General features: G+C 36.4%; 2 protein-coding genes across 8 annotated transcripts in view; both read left to right on the top strand.

Moving 5' to 3' along the window:
- LOC110442005 (mucin-2-like) overlaps positions 1–6,953 on the top strand; it is a 27,149-nt gene extending 20,196 nt beyond the window's left edge. For 4 of the 7 annotated variants that reach the window (XM_021485431.1, XM_021485387.1, XM_021485398.1 and 1 more), the window contains 6 exons: positions 594–800; positions 1,293–1,433; positions 4,632–4,706; positions 6,246–6,293; positions 6,428–6,450; positions 6,845–6,953. In XM_021485431.1, the coding sequence (XP_021341106.1) occupies positions 594–800; positions 1,293–1,433; positions 4,632–4,706; positions 6,246–6,293; positions 6,428–6,450; positions 6,845–6,886 (536 nt within the window). In that variant the 3' untranslated portion in view covers positions 6,887–6,953. The remainder of the gene's footprint in view (positions 1–593; positions 801–1,292; positions 1,434–4,631; positions 4,707–6,245; positions 6,294–6,427; positions 6,451–6,844) is intronic. The other 3 variants (XM_021485422.1, XM_021485414.1, XM_021485439.1) reach the window with 3 other exon arrangements.
- A 1,907-nt stretch (positions 6,954–8,860) lies between these two features.
- LOC110442088 lies at positions 8,861–18,542 on the top strand. Its single transcript, XM_021485526.1, has 10 exons — positions 8,861–9,027; positions 9,952–10,171; positions 10,774–10,941; positions 11,959–12,260; positions 12,535–12,708; positions 12,934–13,049; positions 14,147–14,201; positions 14,652–14,879; positions 15,561–15,690; positions 17,490–18,542. Exons 2-10 carry the CDS (start codon positions 9,954–9,956, stop codon positions 17,599–17,601), a joined length of 1,503 nt encoding a protein of 500 aa, XP_021341201.1. The 5' UTR covers positions 8,861–9,027; positions 9,952–9,953; the 3' UTR covers positions 17,602–18,542.
- Positions 18,543–18,807: the final 265 nt, after the last annotated feature.

The following is an 18,807-nucleotide window of genomic DNA, read 5'->3' as shown; positions in this document are numbered from 1 at the left end:
ACGTATTATACCTGTTCCTGGCTTCTGTAGTACGTATTATACCTGCTACTGATCAAGTCAGTGAGTAAATTAACATGTAACATGATATATCATATTATCACAATTTGAATTCTCACAAGTAGATTGATTCTTGCACACCATCGTATACGTATATGCCATTTAAACTAACAGCATTTTTGTTGTGGCCAAATCATTAAGTATTGTGAAACCACTAATTTTCGTGAATCGTTTTTGTTTCGTTGATATCGTTGGTAAGCTTCATCCACGAATTCAAAGGAACACGATGCAAAGTTTGACATAAAGCCATTCTCGGTATGAGTAGGTACTCGTAATCAACGACTTAATGCATCCAGGAAAGATATAAACCTTTTACAGTCTTTTCGGGAAAAACTAATTTCGTAGTACGTTAACGTTATCGTCTTTACCTTTGTTGATATAAAATAACATTTCCAGAGTATCGTTAAAAATGTGTTTCATGTTTACATAAATGTTAAAAAGGATCTAATTTGATGAAATAAACAGCACACATTACAGTAAAAGCAACGAAATACCGGAATTTGTCAAAAGTTTAATTCATGCATGTTTCAACACAGGTCCGTCTCCATCAGTAGCACATATGATCTCAACGATCCCAACGATCCCAGTGTCAGGCAGCAGGCCAACTCCCTCAACACCGGTCTCGCATGCTACACAAGCGACGCCTGTCTCCTCCAGAACTTCTTCAGCACCAACGACACAGAAATCTACTCTAGAGCCATCTCACTCACCTAGCACAGCTGGACCTGCTACTTCCTCACCAAGTATTTATTTATTTTATTTCTTTTTCTTGCCTCAATAAAACCAAATCTAATGATTGGTTTCTTTGCCTGAATTGCTAACGTGATCTTTCTGTTCAGTCCAACGTTAGGGTTACGTTTTTAGTGTACACAATGATTAAAACTCAATATATACTTGGTATTGCTCTTTAGAATCCTCAAAGAGATCACGTAAAAATGGAAAGTCTTCATCACTTCAAGGTCAGGCATAACAATGTAGTTACAGCGTATATATTAAGGACGTCTCATCCGATTAAATCATACATGGAGCTAATATTCTCGGGGGAAATTGACTTGTATCTTTAGATGCTTCCAGAGTATCTGCAAAACACTGCATTGTGGTGTGACATAAAATAGAAATAATTCACTCGAACAAGCAAGAGTTTGCGTGTGCGGTAATTTTGATACTGTTTAGTTTAGTATAATGAAGTCGGTTGTCATTTGTTCCGGCTCTGATGATGGATGGTCTTGTTACAGACATAACCTTACCCTCAGCAGAAAACTGCACAGACAGAGGTGTAGAGAGTGCCTGTGATTATCTTAACAAAACTTCCCAGCTGTGTGATACCATAACCATAACGTCGGTATACTACTGTGTCAAGTTCTGCGGCTTCTGTAGTACGTATTATATCTGTTACTGGCTTCTGTAGTACGTATCATAGCTGTTACTGGCTTCTGTAGTACGTATTATACCTGTAACTGGCGTCTGTAGTACGTATTATACCTGTTACTGGCGTCTGTAGTACGTATTATACCTGTTACTGGCTTCTGTCGTACGTATTATTCCTGCTACTGGCCTCTGTAGTACGTATTATACCTGTTACTGGCTTCTGTAGTACGTATCATAGCTGTAACTGGCTTCTGTAGTACGTATCATACCTGTAACTGGCTTCTGTAGTACTATCATACCTGTTACTGGCTTTTGAAGTGCGTATCATACCTGTTACTGGCTTCTGTAGTACGTATCAAAGCTGTAAATGGCTTCTGAAGTGCGTATCATACCTGTTACTGGCTTCTCTAGTAGGTATTATAGCTGTAACTGGCTTCTGAAGTGCGTATCATACCTGTTACTGGCTTCTGTAGTACGTATCATAGCTGTTACTGGCTTCTGTAGTACGTATTATTCCTGTTACTGGCTTCTGTAGTACGTATCATACATGTTACTGGCTTCTCTAGTACGTATTATACCTGTAACTGGCTTCTGTAGTACGTATCATACCTGTTACTGGCTTCTGTAGTACGTATTATGCCTGTAACTGGCTTCTGTAGTACGTATTATACCTGTAACTGGCTTCTGTAGTATGTATCATACCTGTAACTGGCGTCTGTAGTACGTATTATACCTGTAACTGGCTTCTGTAGTACGTATCATACCTGTTACTGGCTTCTGTAGTACGTATTATACCTGTTACTGGCTTCTGTAGTACGTATCATAGCTGTAACTGGCTTCTGTAGTACGTATTATACCTGTTCCTGGCTTCTGTAGTACGTATCATAGCTGTAACTGGCTTCTGTAGTACGTATTATACCTGTTACTGGCTTCTGTAGTACGTATCATAGCTGTAACTGGCTTCTGTAGTACGTATTATACCTGTTCCTGGCTTCTGTAGTACGTATCATAGCTGTAACTGGCTTCTGTAGTACGTATTATACCTGTTACTGGCTTCTGTAGTACGTATCATAGCTGTAACTGGCTTCTGTAGTACGTATTATACCTGTTCCTGGCTTCTGTAGTACGTATCATAGCTGTAACTGGCTTCTGTAGTACGTATTATACCTGTTACTGGCTTCTGTAGTACGTATCATAGCTGTAACTGGCTTCTGTAGTACGTATTATACCTGTTCCTGGCTTCTGTAGTACGTATCATAGCTGTAACTGGCTTCTGTAGTACGTATTATACCTGTTACTGGCTTCTGTAGTACGTATCATAGCTGTAACTGGCTTCTGTAGTACGTATTATACCTGTTCCTGGCTTCTGTAGTACGTATCATAGCTGTAACTGGCTTCTGTAGTACGTATTATACCTGTTACTGGCTTCTGTAGTACGTATCATAGCTGTAACTGGCTTCTGTAGTACGTATTATACCTGTTCCTGGCTTCTGTAGTACGTATCATAGCTGTAACTGGCTTCTGTAGTACGTATTATACCTGTTACTGGCTTCTGTAGTACGTATCATAGCTGTAACTGGCTTCTGTAGTACGTATTATACCTGTTCCTGGCTTCTGTAGTACGTATCATAGCTGTAACTGGCTTCTGTAGTACGTATTATACCTGTTACTGGCTTCTGTAGTACTATTACACCTGTTACTGGCTTCTGTAGTACGTATCATAGCTGTTACTAGCCTTTGTAGTACGTATTACACCTGTTACTGGCTTCTGTAGTACTATTACACCTGTTACTGGCTTCTGTAGTACGTATTATACCTGTTACTGGCGTCTGTAGTACTATTACACCTGTTACTGGCTTCTGTAGTACGTATTATACCTGTAACTGGCTTCTGTAGTACGTATCATACCTGTTACTGGCTTCTGTAGTACGTATCATAACTGTTACTGGCTTCTGTAGTACGTATCATAGCTGTTACTGGCTTCTGTAGTACGTATCATAGCTGTTACTAGCCTTTGTAGTACGTATTACACCTGTTACTGGCTTCTGGAGTACTATTACACCTGTTACTGGCTTCTGTAGTACGTATTATACCTGTTACTGGCTTCTGTAGTACGTATCATAACTGTTACTGGCTTCTGTAGTACGTATCATAGCTGTAACTGGCTTGTGTAGTACGTATCATAGCTGTTACTGGCTTCTGTAGTACGTATCATAGCTGTTACTAGCCTTTGTAGTACGTATTACACCTGTTACTGGCTTCTGGAGTACTATTACACCTGTTACTGGCTTCTGTAGTACGTATTATTCCTGTTCCTGGCTTCTGTAGTACGTATTATACCTGTTACTGACTTCTGTAGTACTATCATACCTGTTACTGGCTTTTGTAGTACGTATCATACCTGTTACTGGCTTCTGTAGTACGTATCATAACTGTTACTGGCTTCTGTAGTACGTATCATAGCTGTTACTGGCTTCTGTAGTACGTATCATAGCTGTTACTGGCTTCTGTAGTACGTATCATAGCTGTAACTGGCTTGTGTAGTACGTATCATAGCTGTTACTGGCTTCTGTAGTACGTATCATAGCTGTAACTGGCTTGTGTAGTACGTATCATAGCTGTTACTGGCTTCTGTAGTACGTATCATAGCTGTTACTGGCTTCTGTAGTACGTATTATACCTGTAACTGGCTTCTGTAGTACGTATTGTACCTGTTACTGGCTTCTGTAGTACGTATTATTCCTGTTACTGGCTTCTGTAGTACGTATTATACCTGTTACTGGTCAGTGTTTAATGTAATATGTAACATACTACATCATCGTCAAAATTTTCACGATTGGAACTCTCACAAATAAATGGATAATTTCACACAATTCTAACAAGTGTTAACGATAATATCGTTTTCATGACCATATTTAAACTTGTGGTTATATATCATCGTTTCGGTTTATATTGTCGTTGAATATGTACCTCCCTGATTTAGAATATTTGAAAGGAAATATATTACATAAGTTAGTAAATGTAAAAAAAAATGCACTTAAATTCTTTTCCAAAATAACACATTTAAGGCAATGAATTGCAGATATTCGCGCAAAGAAATGGAATGTCAATTCTACGGCATAAAATGATTTCAGAAAAAAACAAAGGAACGACATAGGCAAGGCTTTTGAGAACCGAGATCACCTACTTTGCTACTTGTTTTTCAGCTCCGTTACCTACCCTTTCTGTACGACAAAGTCAGACAACTACAACAGCAGGAACTGTAACCACGCCAGTTTCTCGTAAGAACTATGACATCTGCATCGCACTACAAGTCCTAAATATTAACACATATATTAAATGTTTTATGTTGTTGTTTTATGTTTATAGATAGATAATTAACGAAATCTCTAACTTATTCACGTTCGTGTTTTTCAACAAGGGGAGAACATCCATGAAATGGACATATGCATATGAATGCACGTGTTATTCCCATATTCGAACAAGTATCTTATCCCCGACAAAAGTAAATATGTTCTAGCTTTGTTTATCGGAATTAGATATATATGTATTGCATTATTATTGTGGCTCATTAATTAAAATCATTTTAGAATTGTCGATGAATATGCAATGACGGACTATAGTTGTCGGCTTATAAGGAGACTTACGCAAGCTTCAGTATCTAGTGGTTCATTTTAGACTTGGAAAAACACATGCTTCAGGTGTTAAGAAACTCGTTAAATTGGACTATCAATACAATGGGTTGATCTGGAGACGTATTATCTTCCTACTCCAAACCTATTGATATGCCTTAAGCAGTAGTTGTAGTTTAATTTGCCCGCTCATTCGAATACTTGCTATCTCAGTTTAATTTCCTACTGTCTCCCCTTTATATGGCGGGGAAATGGCTATTGAATGATCCAGCCTTCTAATTCCTGTGTTATCGGTTCCTTCCTTGCATACTGGATTGATCACCACTGTACCAGAGCATTTCTTGGTTTTTTTACTTGTAATACATAATATTTTATTTATTTTTACTACATAAACAAGATCAAGGAAAAAAGTGAATTCAAGGAAAAAAGTGAATTTCTGTTCAATATTTTTTTGAAAAATATCTGTTTTTATTTTGACGTAATCTGTATTGTGACATCAATGTAAATGTTTTTCATTGGTGTAATGAATATTCTTACTTCATGATGTTTCGCAGTGAACCTATGGTCAAAATACAGACAGGCACTATCAACATTCGTAAGGGAACACACATTATTAATCGACAGAGCAACTCCAAATTTAACGTTTGATAAATAAATTCACATAGTTTCCCCCAAATATAGAAGTTGCGTTTTCAACGTTAAAGTAATTTTAAGCTATACCAGCGTCGATATAACATTGCCATGTCTATATGACATGTCAGCGACTTTCAAGCCTCTGAGCAGAGTTACTGCTCCTGGAACGGTTGATTGAATACTGTAATTTATAACCTACTTGTATCATAGTATTCGATGTAAAGTCAATGTTATATAGCTTTTTAACAGTTGTCACTCATTTCAAAGAAATATATTATATTAAATGCATTTCGGATTTTTTTTTAAAGATACTAATTGATGTAGAAGTTTACCCTGTTACGAACACATGTAGGTTTAGTCGATTCATTATACGTTACATAATTCATCCAATGTCTCTCCAGATTCTGCTTGTGCCTGCGTTGCAATCTAAGCCTGCATTGAAGACATCTCGCACTAGAACACTAGCTTATCATAGTTGTATCGCTTCAAACGTGATGACTATAAAGATAGTTCTGTGGACAATACATGTTACTGTTGTGTTTTGACAATTTGTAGAAGCGACCGTTTCCACGCGTTTACCACAGAACGTCCCAGTACTTGTAGGTAAGTACCTACCGATATAAAAAGCTAATACTTATCCATTGGGATTTCCATACGTTTCCACACTTGTTATGAGAACTTGTTTGAGACACTCTGTACTTGTTTTTCCAATTCATCAATTGTATTCTTTCTTGCAGGAAAACGGCTTGACGACGATTCTGTAAGTACACTAGCTAGTTGAACTACTAACCACAGAAAAGTATGACCATTAAGCTAAAAATAACAAGTGCTGTGAAAAATACCAAAATTTGAAACGACTTATATATATATAGAATGTATCTGATTAAAGCTTTTCCGTTGGTGTTGGTTGAAGCTAGACAGGAACAATTCTAACACTGCGTTAAACGAATAACCCATCCATGAATATATTGTAATCAACTTATATAGCACTGGACATGGAAAAAGACAGTAGTAAAAGTTTATCAAATTTATTTTATATCTTTTACTAACCCTGCTTGGAAAATGAATACAAAATGTTTCAATCTACTACATTGAAAATAATCTCGGTCGTCACTGGTCAGAAACCCTCTATACGTATGTCTGTATGCTTGCAGGTTGCTGACACTGACCAACGAGGACGGCATCCTATTTCCTGACGTTTACGTTTTCAATTCGTGATACTATGTCACAATTTTAATGACTGCAAATAAATTGCTTTAATCGAAATGATATTACTTTGGACTTGTTTTATTTGTTCGAGTAAAATTGACAAAAATATTTTCTTAATTTTCTTTTCTTTTTTTCGTTGTAAGATATTGTTAGATGTTGCAAGATGTTGTAAGATGCCGATTAGAAATATTGGAGTCTTGTTCCACAATTTTATAACGATGTTTCTGGAGCCTTGAATGACTGTTTGATATTGGTGACACTTGAGTCGTGTGTGGTAGGTTATATTGGTGAAACTGGAGTCTTGTGTGACAGTTTTATATTAATGAAACTTGAGATCTGTGTGATGATTTTATATCGGTGAAACTGGAGTCTTGTGTGGCAGTTTTGTATTAGTGAAACTGGATTCTTGTGTGGCAGTTTTGTATTGGTGAAACTGGAGTCTTGTGTGGTAAGTTATATTGGTGAAACTGGAGTCGTGTGTGGCAGTTTTGTATTGTTGAAACTGGAGTCTTGTGTGGTAAGTTATATTGGTGAAACTGGAGTCGTGTGTGGCAGTTTTGTATTAGTGAAACTGGATTCTTGTGTGGCAGTTTTGTATTGGTGAAACTGGATTCTTGTGTGGCAGTTTTGTATTGATGAAACTGGAGTCTTGTGTGGTAAGTTATATTGGTGAAACTGGAATCTTGTGTGGTAAGTTATATTTGTGAAACTGGAGTCTTGTGTGGCAAGTTATATTGGTGAAACTGGAATCTTGTGTGGTAAGTTATATTGGTGAAACTGGAATCTTGTGTGGTAAGTTATATTTGTGAAACTGGAGTGTTGTGTGGTAAGTAATATTGGTGAAACTGGAGTCTTGTGTGGTAAGTTATATTGGTGAAACTGGAGTCTTGTGTGGTAAGTTATATTGGTGAAACTGGAGTCTTGTGTGGTAAGTTATATTGGTGAAACTGGAGTCTTGTGTGGTAAGTTATATTGGTGAAACTGGAGTCTTGTGTGGCAGTTTTATATTGGTGAAACTGGAGTCTTGTTTCACAATTTTATATCGATGTTTCTGGAGCCTTGAATGACAGTTTGATATTAAAGAAACTGGAGTCTTGCGTAGCAGTTTTGTATTGGTGAAACCGAAGTCACGTGTACATGTAATAATGTTACAGTATTTTATATCTGTAAAACTTTCAGGCTAGCTGTCAAACGGCAGTTATTTAATTGTTCATATCTATTAGCAAACTTATCACTGCAAGATGTTGAAAAAAAGAAGTGATTATTTTTCACTACCATTTTTACTGGCATAAGTCACTTTATACTAGTAATTGAATGCAGATTGTGAATAACTCAAAATATTTGTTTATCAGTCAAGAACATTCAGTCCTCTTCTACTCTATTAGATACTGTGTAAATTAACTTCTAATCGATTGCTAATGCGAGTCCACACTTTACTTACTTTATCTTCTTTTCTCTCGAACGAACCTGATTAAATTACATAAACTGTAACGAGCATGTCAGCACTATAGTTTTTACAAATACTAATGAATGAGTAGTCTTTTAATGCACGTTTGCCGTCATTTTAAGGTCACCTGAGACAAATTCTCAAGTGACCTATTGCGATCGCCTTTTGTCCGACGTCGTCCGTCGTGCGTTCGTAAACAATTTACCCCTAAACCAATTTCAATGAAATTTTGCAGAAACCTTCCATGCTTCAACCCTATTTATGAATGTGGACCCATGCATGTGCTGTCAATCAATTCTAAAATCACCGGGTGATTCACACCGGGCCTACTCCATTACAAGGCATAGGATCGATTTAATACCCGGCCGGGGCAGAGTAGGCCGGGTATTAATAGTAGTATTAGTCTATACTGTGTTATGTATATAACAAGGCACTCAAACTCACCCGCCCACTCAAGCGTGACCACCCGATCACCTGTCAGTATTTGTTTACATGTCGCTAGGCAGATTTCACAATGTAAACACCACTGGTGCTCTCGTGGAACTAATTCCTATAAATACACACTTGTTAAGGAACCGGAAGTTATGTTTGCAGAGTTCATAATGTCGCAATTAATGTACGATATTTTCAACTCCAAGTTGACCTGAAAGTTCTGTGAGCATTGACAGTGATTATCGCCAGGTAAGTTATCTCATTTGGTTTACGCTCTTAAAATAACCATGGGATTTGATATATTTACTATGGAGCCATATTTATGTTCTCGTACAATCTAAGTCCGTGGTTGTACTATGCTACTTATATAAAAGTACATGTGTAATGCTCAACACGTTTGATTTAATTGTGTGTATTCCAGTATAACAAGACAAATATAGGATATTTCAAAGGTATCGCATGTACGTAGAGTAAATATAAAAAGGAATAGCTTAATCGCGATCATTATGGAAAATGGGGAGTATCATTTGAAGAAGCAGAATTGAAAAAGAAGACGGTTGCAACAAAGAGGTCGTGTAATTACTATATGGCAACGTCTACGAACTAGATTAACAATACAATCTTACCATATAGGTACACTTATATCAATCAAAATGTCAATGTTTTAGCTATACAATGTACAGGAATGTATATTGATTTGGCAAATCAGTCCAGTGATATTGTGAGAATGAGTCACTGTATATACATGTATGTATATATGATATCCTGTACTACACACAGGGACTTGACACGTTTCCTATGACCCAGAATGAAAAAAGAATACCCCATGGTCGGACCCCCAGATCACTTATTATTAGTTAATAATAAGTGATCTGGGGGTCGGACCATGAGGTATTCTTTTCTCGTTCTGGGTCATAGAACGTGTCAAATCCCTGTGGTACTACACAATACATGTTCCATTGTGTCGAAGGTTAAAGATGGCATGCACACTGACAAAACTGTATCTCAAATATAAATAATACAATTTCAAATATTATACGTGATTTTTAAGTCGAGTAAATGGCCGTTCACATTACACAGTGAATGCCAACCTCTTCAGTATTTAACTACAGGTTCTAAAATGACCTAATAGAAAGTTGTGTCATAGATGGTTTTTATTTTTGGACAATATAGTCATGGAGGAAAAGTTGGGGCCGCCCGCGACCGCTGACACGGTGGCAGCTACATGCCCTCCTCCCTCGTACGAGGAGGTGATGGGCCATCAAACCGTAGGATCTGCCAAAACCACAACAGCAGCGGATTTACCTCCCTTGTCTTATATAGACATAATGCCCAGGCTCATTGACCGTGGTAACATGGACAGAAAAGTTACTCCTCAGTTTGATAAATTCAGGTACAATTTTTACTTTTGAAATGTTTTGCGTGTTAACACGTAATTATAGCGTTATTCAAGCTGTATACAAATAAATGAAATATTGCATATTTTAGTTCTTAAAAACATGCTTTGTTACTGATCGATGTATACTTTTGTCATATTGCAGTCGTATTACTATAATAGTACCTTTTTATATTCTGAACAGCCATAATGAATTGAGAAACGTTGGAATCATAATTTCGGTACTGTCATCGATGAAATCGTTGAAGACGATAATAGCACGTGAATAGCAATCCGTAAAAGATAACAACATACGTTAATATTACAATGTATATTAATACTACAATGTATATTAATACTACAATGTTGTGATGTTAATATTGTATACAATGTATATTAATACTGCAATGTATATTAATACTATAATGTATATTAATACTACAATATATATCAATACTACAATGTATATTAATACTACAATATATATTAATACTACAATATATATTAATGCTACAATGTATATTAACTATATAGTTTAAGTCAATGCTGATCAGCGATGTAATGATACTAACGATTCAGAAGTTCGAGTTGTTACTCTCAAGGACTTTTGGTTCCTACAGTGTGGTCGTTCAAGCTGCAAACATGTGGCTTGTTGGAAACCCTTTGTACGCAGTGTGGAAATGTGAAACAGTGGAGCGGAAAGTGGACAAGGGAACGGTCATCGTGATGGAGAATATGGTATACCACGAGGCCACCTTCGGCTTCAACGTGTACATACGGGGGCTAAGGTAGGGAGTCATTTCGACCACCTATACATACGGGGTCTTAGTTCATAATTAATTATTGCGTAAACTTATTAGCATACGTTTACATGCAGTGACGTGAGTAAGAAATCAGAATTACGAAGTAGCATCTAATAGGGGTGGGCAATAATATCGCAGAACCTATATATAGCAATACTTGTCCAGTCATATGCATATTGCAATATGATTCTGAAGTGACGATATACTGTAATAGGATTTCAATTAATTACTTGGGGGTTTAAATAAAGCATTAGGATTGAATCGATTTCATCCAAATGCTATGATATCTTCCAAAACTATATAATTATATACTTCTGTGTACTTCTTTTCCCCCTTTTCCGAGCAAGCTTTGTCGGTGGGGGCTGCCCAATCACTGGCTTGCTCGGACCTCTCTCTCGGACTCTCCTCGAACTAAATTCTCCTTCTCTTAACTAAGTGATTAATTATGAATTATTATGTAATATATATAGTCTGTCATTTGTGTTGCATAAACCCAACTTCGTGACAAAATCTTCAATTAGTTGAAGGTGGTCACTAATGGTAGAACTAGAACTGGTAGAAGTATTTTTCCTGTTTTCATTGCTGACCTGGTGTTCACTTTTGGTATTTTTTACCGGTGTAGAAAATCATTAAAGATGTACTAAATGTCTAGGTGTACAATGTATTGTGAGACATTGCAATGTTAGCTAAGTTCAATATTGCAATATACCCACCCTATCATCTACACATGTGTACATGACAATCTATATTCTAGACACAAGCTCATACGGGGCTTAGGTAAGGAGTAATAACGACTTACCACCTGCATCCTGCTATAACTGTTGAAATGTAAAAGCTCTACACTTCCTGGAGGCAAAGCAACTTGGATGGTCACATATGATGGAACGTCTGGCGTGGTTTGTGCTCATCAACTCGACATACTGCTAGTTTGTAATAGACATTCATATAAGTTTAACATTTAAATACTTGATCTGATGTACACATTAATTGGTCCTGTCGTAGGTTGTGGCTAACGAAGAAGATCGACCCAAATGAGCCCGTACAACAGTTAGGCCTATTAAATGTGGTGCCTCAGAAAGTAGCGGTCGTCCCAACGCATCACATGGCATGTGGACCCCAAATCGACATGGGAAATGGAATTCGAGTGAACCTTAACAGGCGCACGAGATGTACAGGTTATGCTACTATCAACGATCCTGAAATCCTGAATAAAATGGTTGTTCCGTCCATGAATGTGTCTTTTGAAGGCCTGCAAACTACTCTCAAAAAGCTGAACGAGGACCTGAAATCCCGCCCATTACAAGGTGACGTATCTGATATTAGTTTACTTACCCAATCGCCTACGGACAATATATTGAGTCGTGTTACCCTTCTGAACTTGTTTTACGGGAGTGTCATTATAGCACGTTTAAGAACATGCCATGCAGTTGAACAAATTCTAGACTCGGTGTGGTCGTTTAATAGGCAGTTGCACATGTGTTAAAGCGAAAGGCAATTGAACATTTGCTATCATCGTTAATAGACTAAATATGCATCACTATTATATGAAGATAACAAAGAGAAATATACAACTTGAAGGCACTATATTGAACGTGGAGACGACGACTATGAAGACGTTTGAAGGTTTCGGTGGCAGCGGGGACATGGATCCCGACCAGACTTGCTGGCATGAGGACGGAAACAAGTTCAAACGCTTCACCCAGATCATCCGGGTCTTCTACGTCATAGGACCCCCAGCCAATGAACAAATCAGTGAGTCAATTAGACGATTATAGTTTATATCGATAAATCTTGAGAACAAGCATATAATACACGTTGTGTCGGCATATTTATTTTGCTTATATTGGAAAAAAAAATCGAAAAGCAAAAGCGATGCATAACAAAGTGATTTCGCCAACAGTGTTGGTCGTCTCTGCTCTTTTGCCATTTTGGAATCGATACCAGTTAATGCTTTGTCATCGATCTTTTTGTTTACAGTGATAGAGGATTTCATACCGCAAGTGACACAGCGAGGGGATATCATGAAAGCTTGTCACTTTGAGACGTGGACGCAGGTTATGACACGTGTCAGCACGTGGATACCTAACCAGACGGTACGTTTTATACGAGGGGGGAGTTACTGGTACCAACGTTTATTAGAGAAGATAATTATGATAAAGTGTTTACCATTAGGGTAAAATAATGGTTTAATGTATAAGAATTATGAATTACTGATTATATGTATAACAGTTGGTAAATTTACTAATTGTAAAATGCTCAACAATAGAGAGAGTAAATGGTTAGATTGAGATAGCAAGATTTCACTGTAGGCAGCATCGTATACAGTCGATTAGATTGTTTAATTAATATAAGTTAACGAGCGTGGAAAATATCAAAATTAATTGTGATAATAGAGTTCAGGATTACTTAACTACGTCATCGCCATTCTAACATCTCAATACATGAACCCTCATTTTGCGACGCCTCCTCGACTTTGATGGTAGTCTCAGAATCCATAAGAAATGCATCCAAAGTCTTTCAAATCCAGCGCATGGAACACAATCCAATTATTCCGTCGTATGCAGGGTTTTTTTTGCAGAAAGATAAAAACAGTCCGTTACTCTGTTTTCTTCAGAAACAGTTACAAAGCTAATATGTGTATCATACTTGTTGGTAATTACGTCCACAGCAGATATGGAAAACTTGCCTGTGTGTCAAATTATGTTCGACTTGTCTGGTGTCCCATGCTCATGACCTTCTTGGACCCCGACATAGTCTCCATACTAGATTCGTAAAAGATTTCGTTTCGTCTGTGTAGTCATAGTGCTATCACTTCGAGCTTCACGCGACAAGAGATGTTTGTTTTCAGAAACAAGGCTGCTACAGAATTCCGTCTGATTTCTTGTTTAACATGTTTGGGGGCAGTTATGTAGCTGTCTGCTTTCCGATTTTGGAGGATGTAAAAGGAAATTAGCCTTTTTAGTCCCATCTATATTAATACCACCATCGATGTGCGTGATGACTCTTTATCCCTGAAACTTTTTACAAAGAATGCAGAGTAATCTAAAAAAAATAAAGGTTGTTTTGCAAATTTCTTGCACAATTACTTCATCATTAGCAGCACCAAATGTGTTTTTTATAACTTATAAGGATTAGCAACCGTCAAATTAACATTTTCATTTTTACTAATATTTAATGTTACATATTCCAGGGAGTTCGAATCGTAAATCTCCAAACTCAGTATACGAAATACAGTGAATACAATGGTAAGTATAAGTAATATGTGCCTCATTTCACTGACATTACATACTTATGTGAAATACTTGGCTAGGTTACGGGGCACATTTCATTCTATTGTTCTATTGTTTAATTGGGGGGGGGGGGGGGGGGGGGGGGGGGGGGGGGACTTATAATGAGAAAGTAAAGACATTAAAAAATGTACAAAGCTAAATTGAAAAATTGAAAAGGTCTTGCTTATTATTTAAATGTTTATTCTATATTTTCATGTGTGCGTTTGCAAAGATTTTATCTTAAAATTATATAGAGATATTATGATTGTAAACTGTGTCACGGCCGTTGCACTGATGATAAACATATTAGCATTTCCTATCACAGGATTCATTGCTTATAACAATTAAATTGACATTTCAAGACATTAATGCGGTATGCTTTTATTCATATATTTGTCTCAAGTACAATTTGTTTTCCGACTGTAGGTGAAGTAAGGGTGGCCTCAGACTCCACAGATGATTATGTGACTAACTTGGCTGACCGGAAACTGATGAAAATAATGCGCGTGTTTTTCGTAACACGGCCTGGTCCCGGTCCACCTCAAATCGGTCACCTAAGCTGCCGTACATTTTTACCTGTACGAAAATCACGCGCAGACTTCGAGTCCATGAGCGAAACTATGTTCCGAATTACAGCGTGGCTAAAGGTGACAGGTACGTTTTTGTGGTTGTAGAGGGAAACAAAATGGTATTATTAATTCTGGTAAGGCATTGTATCTATATACTTTAAACGAAAATTTTCGCTGCAGTTCATTTCTGCCTTTAAAGCACCCGTAACGAGACGAATTTATCATTACATCGAATATAGCCTAGACAACATAATATACATGAAGGGCGAAATTTATACTGGGCGAAAATTGAATTGATGGAAGAAGGGCAAAATTTATACTGGGCGAAAATTGAATTGATGGAATAAGGGCAAAATGTTTACTGGGCAAAAATTGAATTGATGGAAGAAGGGCAAAATTTATACTGGGCGAAAATTGAACTTATTGAAGAAGGGCGAAATTTTTACTGGGCAAAAATTTGAATTTATTGAAGAAGGGTGAAATTTATACTGGCCGAAAATGTTCTGGTATAAAGTAAATAATTTGAAACGAAAAATGTTTATTCTGCAAATTGTACTGATGGCCAGTATATATACAATCTGATAAATCATATCCTACGTTCTCTACGTATCAGAGAACGTAGGATATGATTTTAATCAGATTGGTATATATAGGAATTCTATGCTGTGGTAGAGTCAGTCAATTAACCTATACGGGATAGTCTCCCTTCTATTACTTATCGTAGCCTTGTTTTCACGTAATTTTAAATAAAACTATGTGATTTCAGGAATGCAAATATTCAGCGTGGAGACGCATCAATTTCTCTTTAAAGAGAACAGGGCTTCTGGTGTTGAACAGGATAAGTGTAACATTATCAATCAGGGAATGTCTGGCAAGAAATACATCACGGCCGTATCGTAAGTAAAACTACATGTCATCATAGCCATATCGTAAGTAAAACTACATGTCATCATAGCAATATCGTAAGTAAACTACATGTCATCATAGCAATATCGTAAGTGAAACTACATGCCAATTTAGCCATATAATAAGTAAACTACATGTCATCATAGCCATATCGTAAGTAAAACTACATGTCATCATAGCAATATCGTAAGTAAAACTACATGTCATCATAGCAATATCGTAAGTAAAACTACATGTCATCATAGCAATATCGTAAGTAAACTACATGTCATCATAGCCATATCGTAAGTAAAACTACATTTCATCATAGCCATATAATAAGTAAACTACATGTCATCATAGCCATATCGTAAGTAAAACTACATGTTCATTTAGCCATATAATAAGTAAACTACATGTCATCATAGCCAGATCGTAAGTAAAACTAAATGTCAACATAGCCATGTCATACGTACAACTACATGACATCATAGCCATATCGTAAGTAAAACTACATTTAATCATAGCCATATAATAAGTAAACTACATGCCATCATAGCCATATCGTAAGTAAAACAACATGTTCATTTAGCCATATAATAAGTAAACTACATGTCATCATAGCAATATCGTAAGTAAACTACATGTCATCATAGCCATGCCATAAGTAAACTACATGTCATCATAGCCATATCGTAAGTAAAACTACATGTCAATTTAGCCATATCATAAGTAAACTACATGTCATCATAGACATATCGTACGTAAACTACATGTCGTCATAGCAATATCGTAAGTAAACTACATGTCATCATAACCATGTCATAAGTAAAACTACATGTCATCATAGCCATATCGTAAGTAAACTACATGTCATCATAGCCATGTCATAAGTAAAACTACATGTCATCATAGCCATGTCATGAGTAAACTACATGTCATCATAGCCATGTCATAAGTAAAACTACATGTCATCATAGCCATATCGTAAGTAAACTACATGTCATCATAGCCATGTCATAAGTAAAACTACATGTCATCATAGCCATGTCATGAGTAAACTACATGTCATCATAGCCATGTCATAAGTAAAACTACATGTCATCATAGCCATATCGTAAGTAAACTACATGTCATCATAGCCATGTCATAAGTAAAACTACATGTCATCATAGCCATATCGTAAGTAAAACTGCATGTCAATTTAGCCATATAATAAGTAAACTACATGTCATCATAGCCATATCGTAAGTAAAACTACATGTCAATTTAGCCATATAATAAGTAAACTACATGTCATCATAGCCATATCGTAAGTAAAACTGCATGTCAATTTAGCCATATAATAAGTAAACTACATGTCATCATAGCCATATCGTTAGTAAAACTACATGTCATCATAGCCGTGTCATACGTACAACTACATAACATCATAGCCATATCGTAAGTAAAACTACATGTCGTCATAGCANATTTAGCCATATAATAAGTAAACTACATGTCATCATAGCCATATCGTAAGTAAAACTACATGTCAATTTAGCCATATAATAAGTAAACTATATGTCATCATAGCCGTATCGTAAGTAAAACTACATGTCATCATAGCAATATCGTAAGTAAAACTGCATGTCATCATAGCCATGCCATAAGTTAACTACATGTCATCATAGCAATATCGTAAGTAAAACTACATGTCATCATAGCCATGCCATAAGTAAACTACATGTCATCATAGCCATATTGTAAGTAAAACTACATATCAGCATAGCCATATCGTAAGTAACCGAACTTTTGCCTTTGGTTACAGAGTTTACTTCGCCTACCCGTTTCAGGAGCCACATCCTGCTTACTTACCTCCTGTGTATACTATGTACGACCCAAATAACGCCCAGTCGTCCGCATCATGTGCCATTCTTTAGTGTAGGTGTACGGTCCAGACATGACACATGATTGCATACTGTGATAATCAACTCCAAGACATATCAAGTACAGGAACCGAGCCCAACATATTGTACTTGTCAATTATCGCGAATATATTTATGTACAGGAAACGGATCCACTGTGATGTCATGTTTTTTTACAGTTATGTTGGACTTGAGATAAATATTAGCCAAACACTTTGTTATGACGAGCATTGTAAAGTTGATGTTTTTAGTTGTAATTTTATTTACTTACTCAGTGTGTCCAGGTTTTACATGAAAATCATTACAAGTACTTTAAAGATGATAATAAACGGACATGTACCTATATATACTAAAGATATTTTGTGATATACTTTAATAAGCTAGTTTATGATGTGTTGTAATATCACGTTTTTTTCTCTCATATACTGAATTAAGACAAGTTTGTGATATGTTACAAAATATTCTTTACATGTTTGCGATATACTGTTATTATTTTTTCTGTCTATCATTGAATTTTTGTATAGTTCATACTATTTATTATAAACGTTGATCTTATTTATTTTGATAATAACCATGTACAAGCCTATTGTGATATTACAAACTGAAACTATTGTTATACTGTCAATTTTTTTTTTATACTTTATTTACTCACGCTGAGCATTATATCATCTTCAATGTCAATAAATCACCTTGGTGATGTATTAATTGACATGTGAAATAGCGAATTTGGACACAGTCCACCGTTTGCGGACTAATGATACCCTCGCACCAAAAAAAACCCATTAAATTTAATCGTTAAAATATGTTCGTTATGTTCAGAAATCTATACATGGGAACACTTAAGTTCGTGTTGACAACTGACTGCACCAACAAAGTCTGGTGCTAGATGCCAATATTTGATGACCCATTATCTGTATATTAAACGGTTTTATGTGATTACTATTAAATTGATTAACATGATACTTTACTGTGTTGATGCGTTATTTCATTCATAAAAATAGTGTTACCGGACATGAATTATCTCCATCTTGTGAAGGCCAAATTGTTGTAGTTGTAGATATGGTGACGTATTACTACTGTATTGGTTAGTTTATGTAAAAAATTACCTTTAAATTACTACCAAGGTAAGACCATGCTCACGTGCCTAGTACCTTAGTTTAAATACCTGGCTGCAGTATTATGCAGTAAATAAACTCTTGTCATGTTTTTACGTATTATATC

Source organism: Mizuhopecten yessoensis, unplaced genomic scaffold, assembly GCF_002113885.1.
Source record: "Mizuhopecten yessoensis strain PY_sf001 unplaced genomic scaffold, ASM211388v2 scaffold1883, whole genome shotgun sequence".
NCBI lineage: Eukaryota > Metazoa > Mollusca > Bivalvia > Pectinida > Pectinidae > Mizuhopecten > Mizuhopecten yessoensis.
Note: the sequence above shows the minus strand (reverse complement) of the source record. Positions and strands in the feature narration are given on the sequence as shown.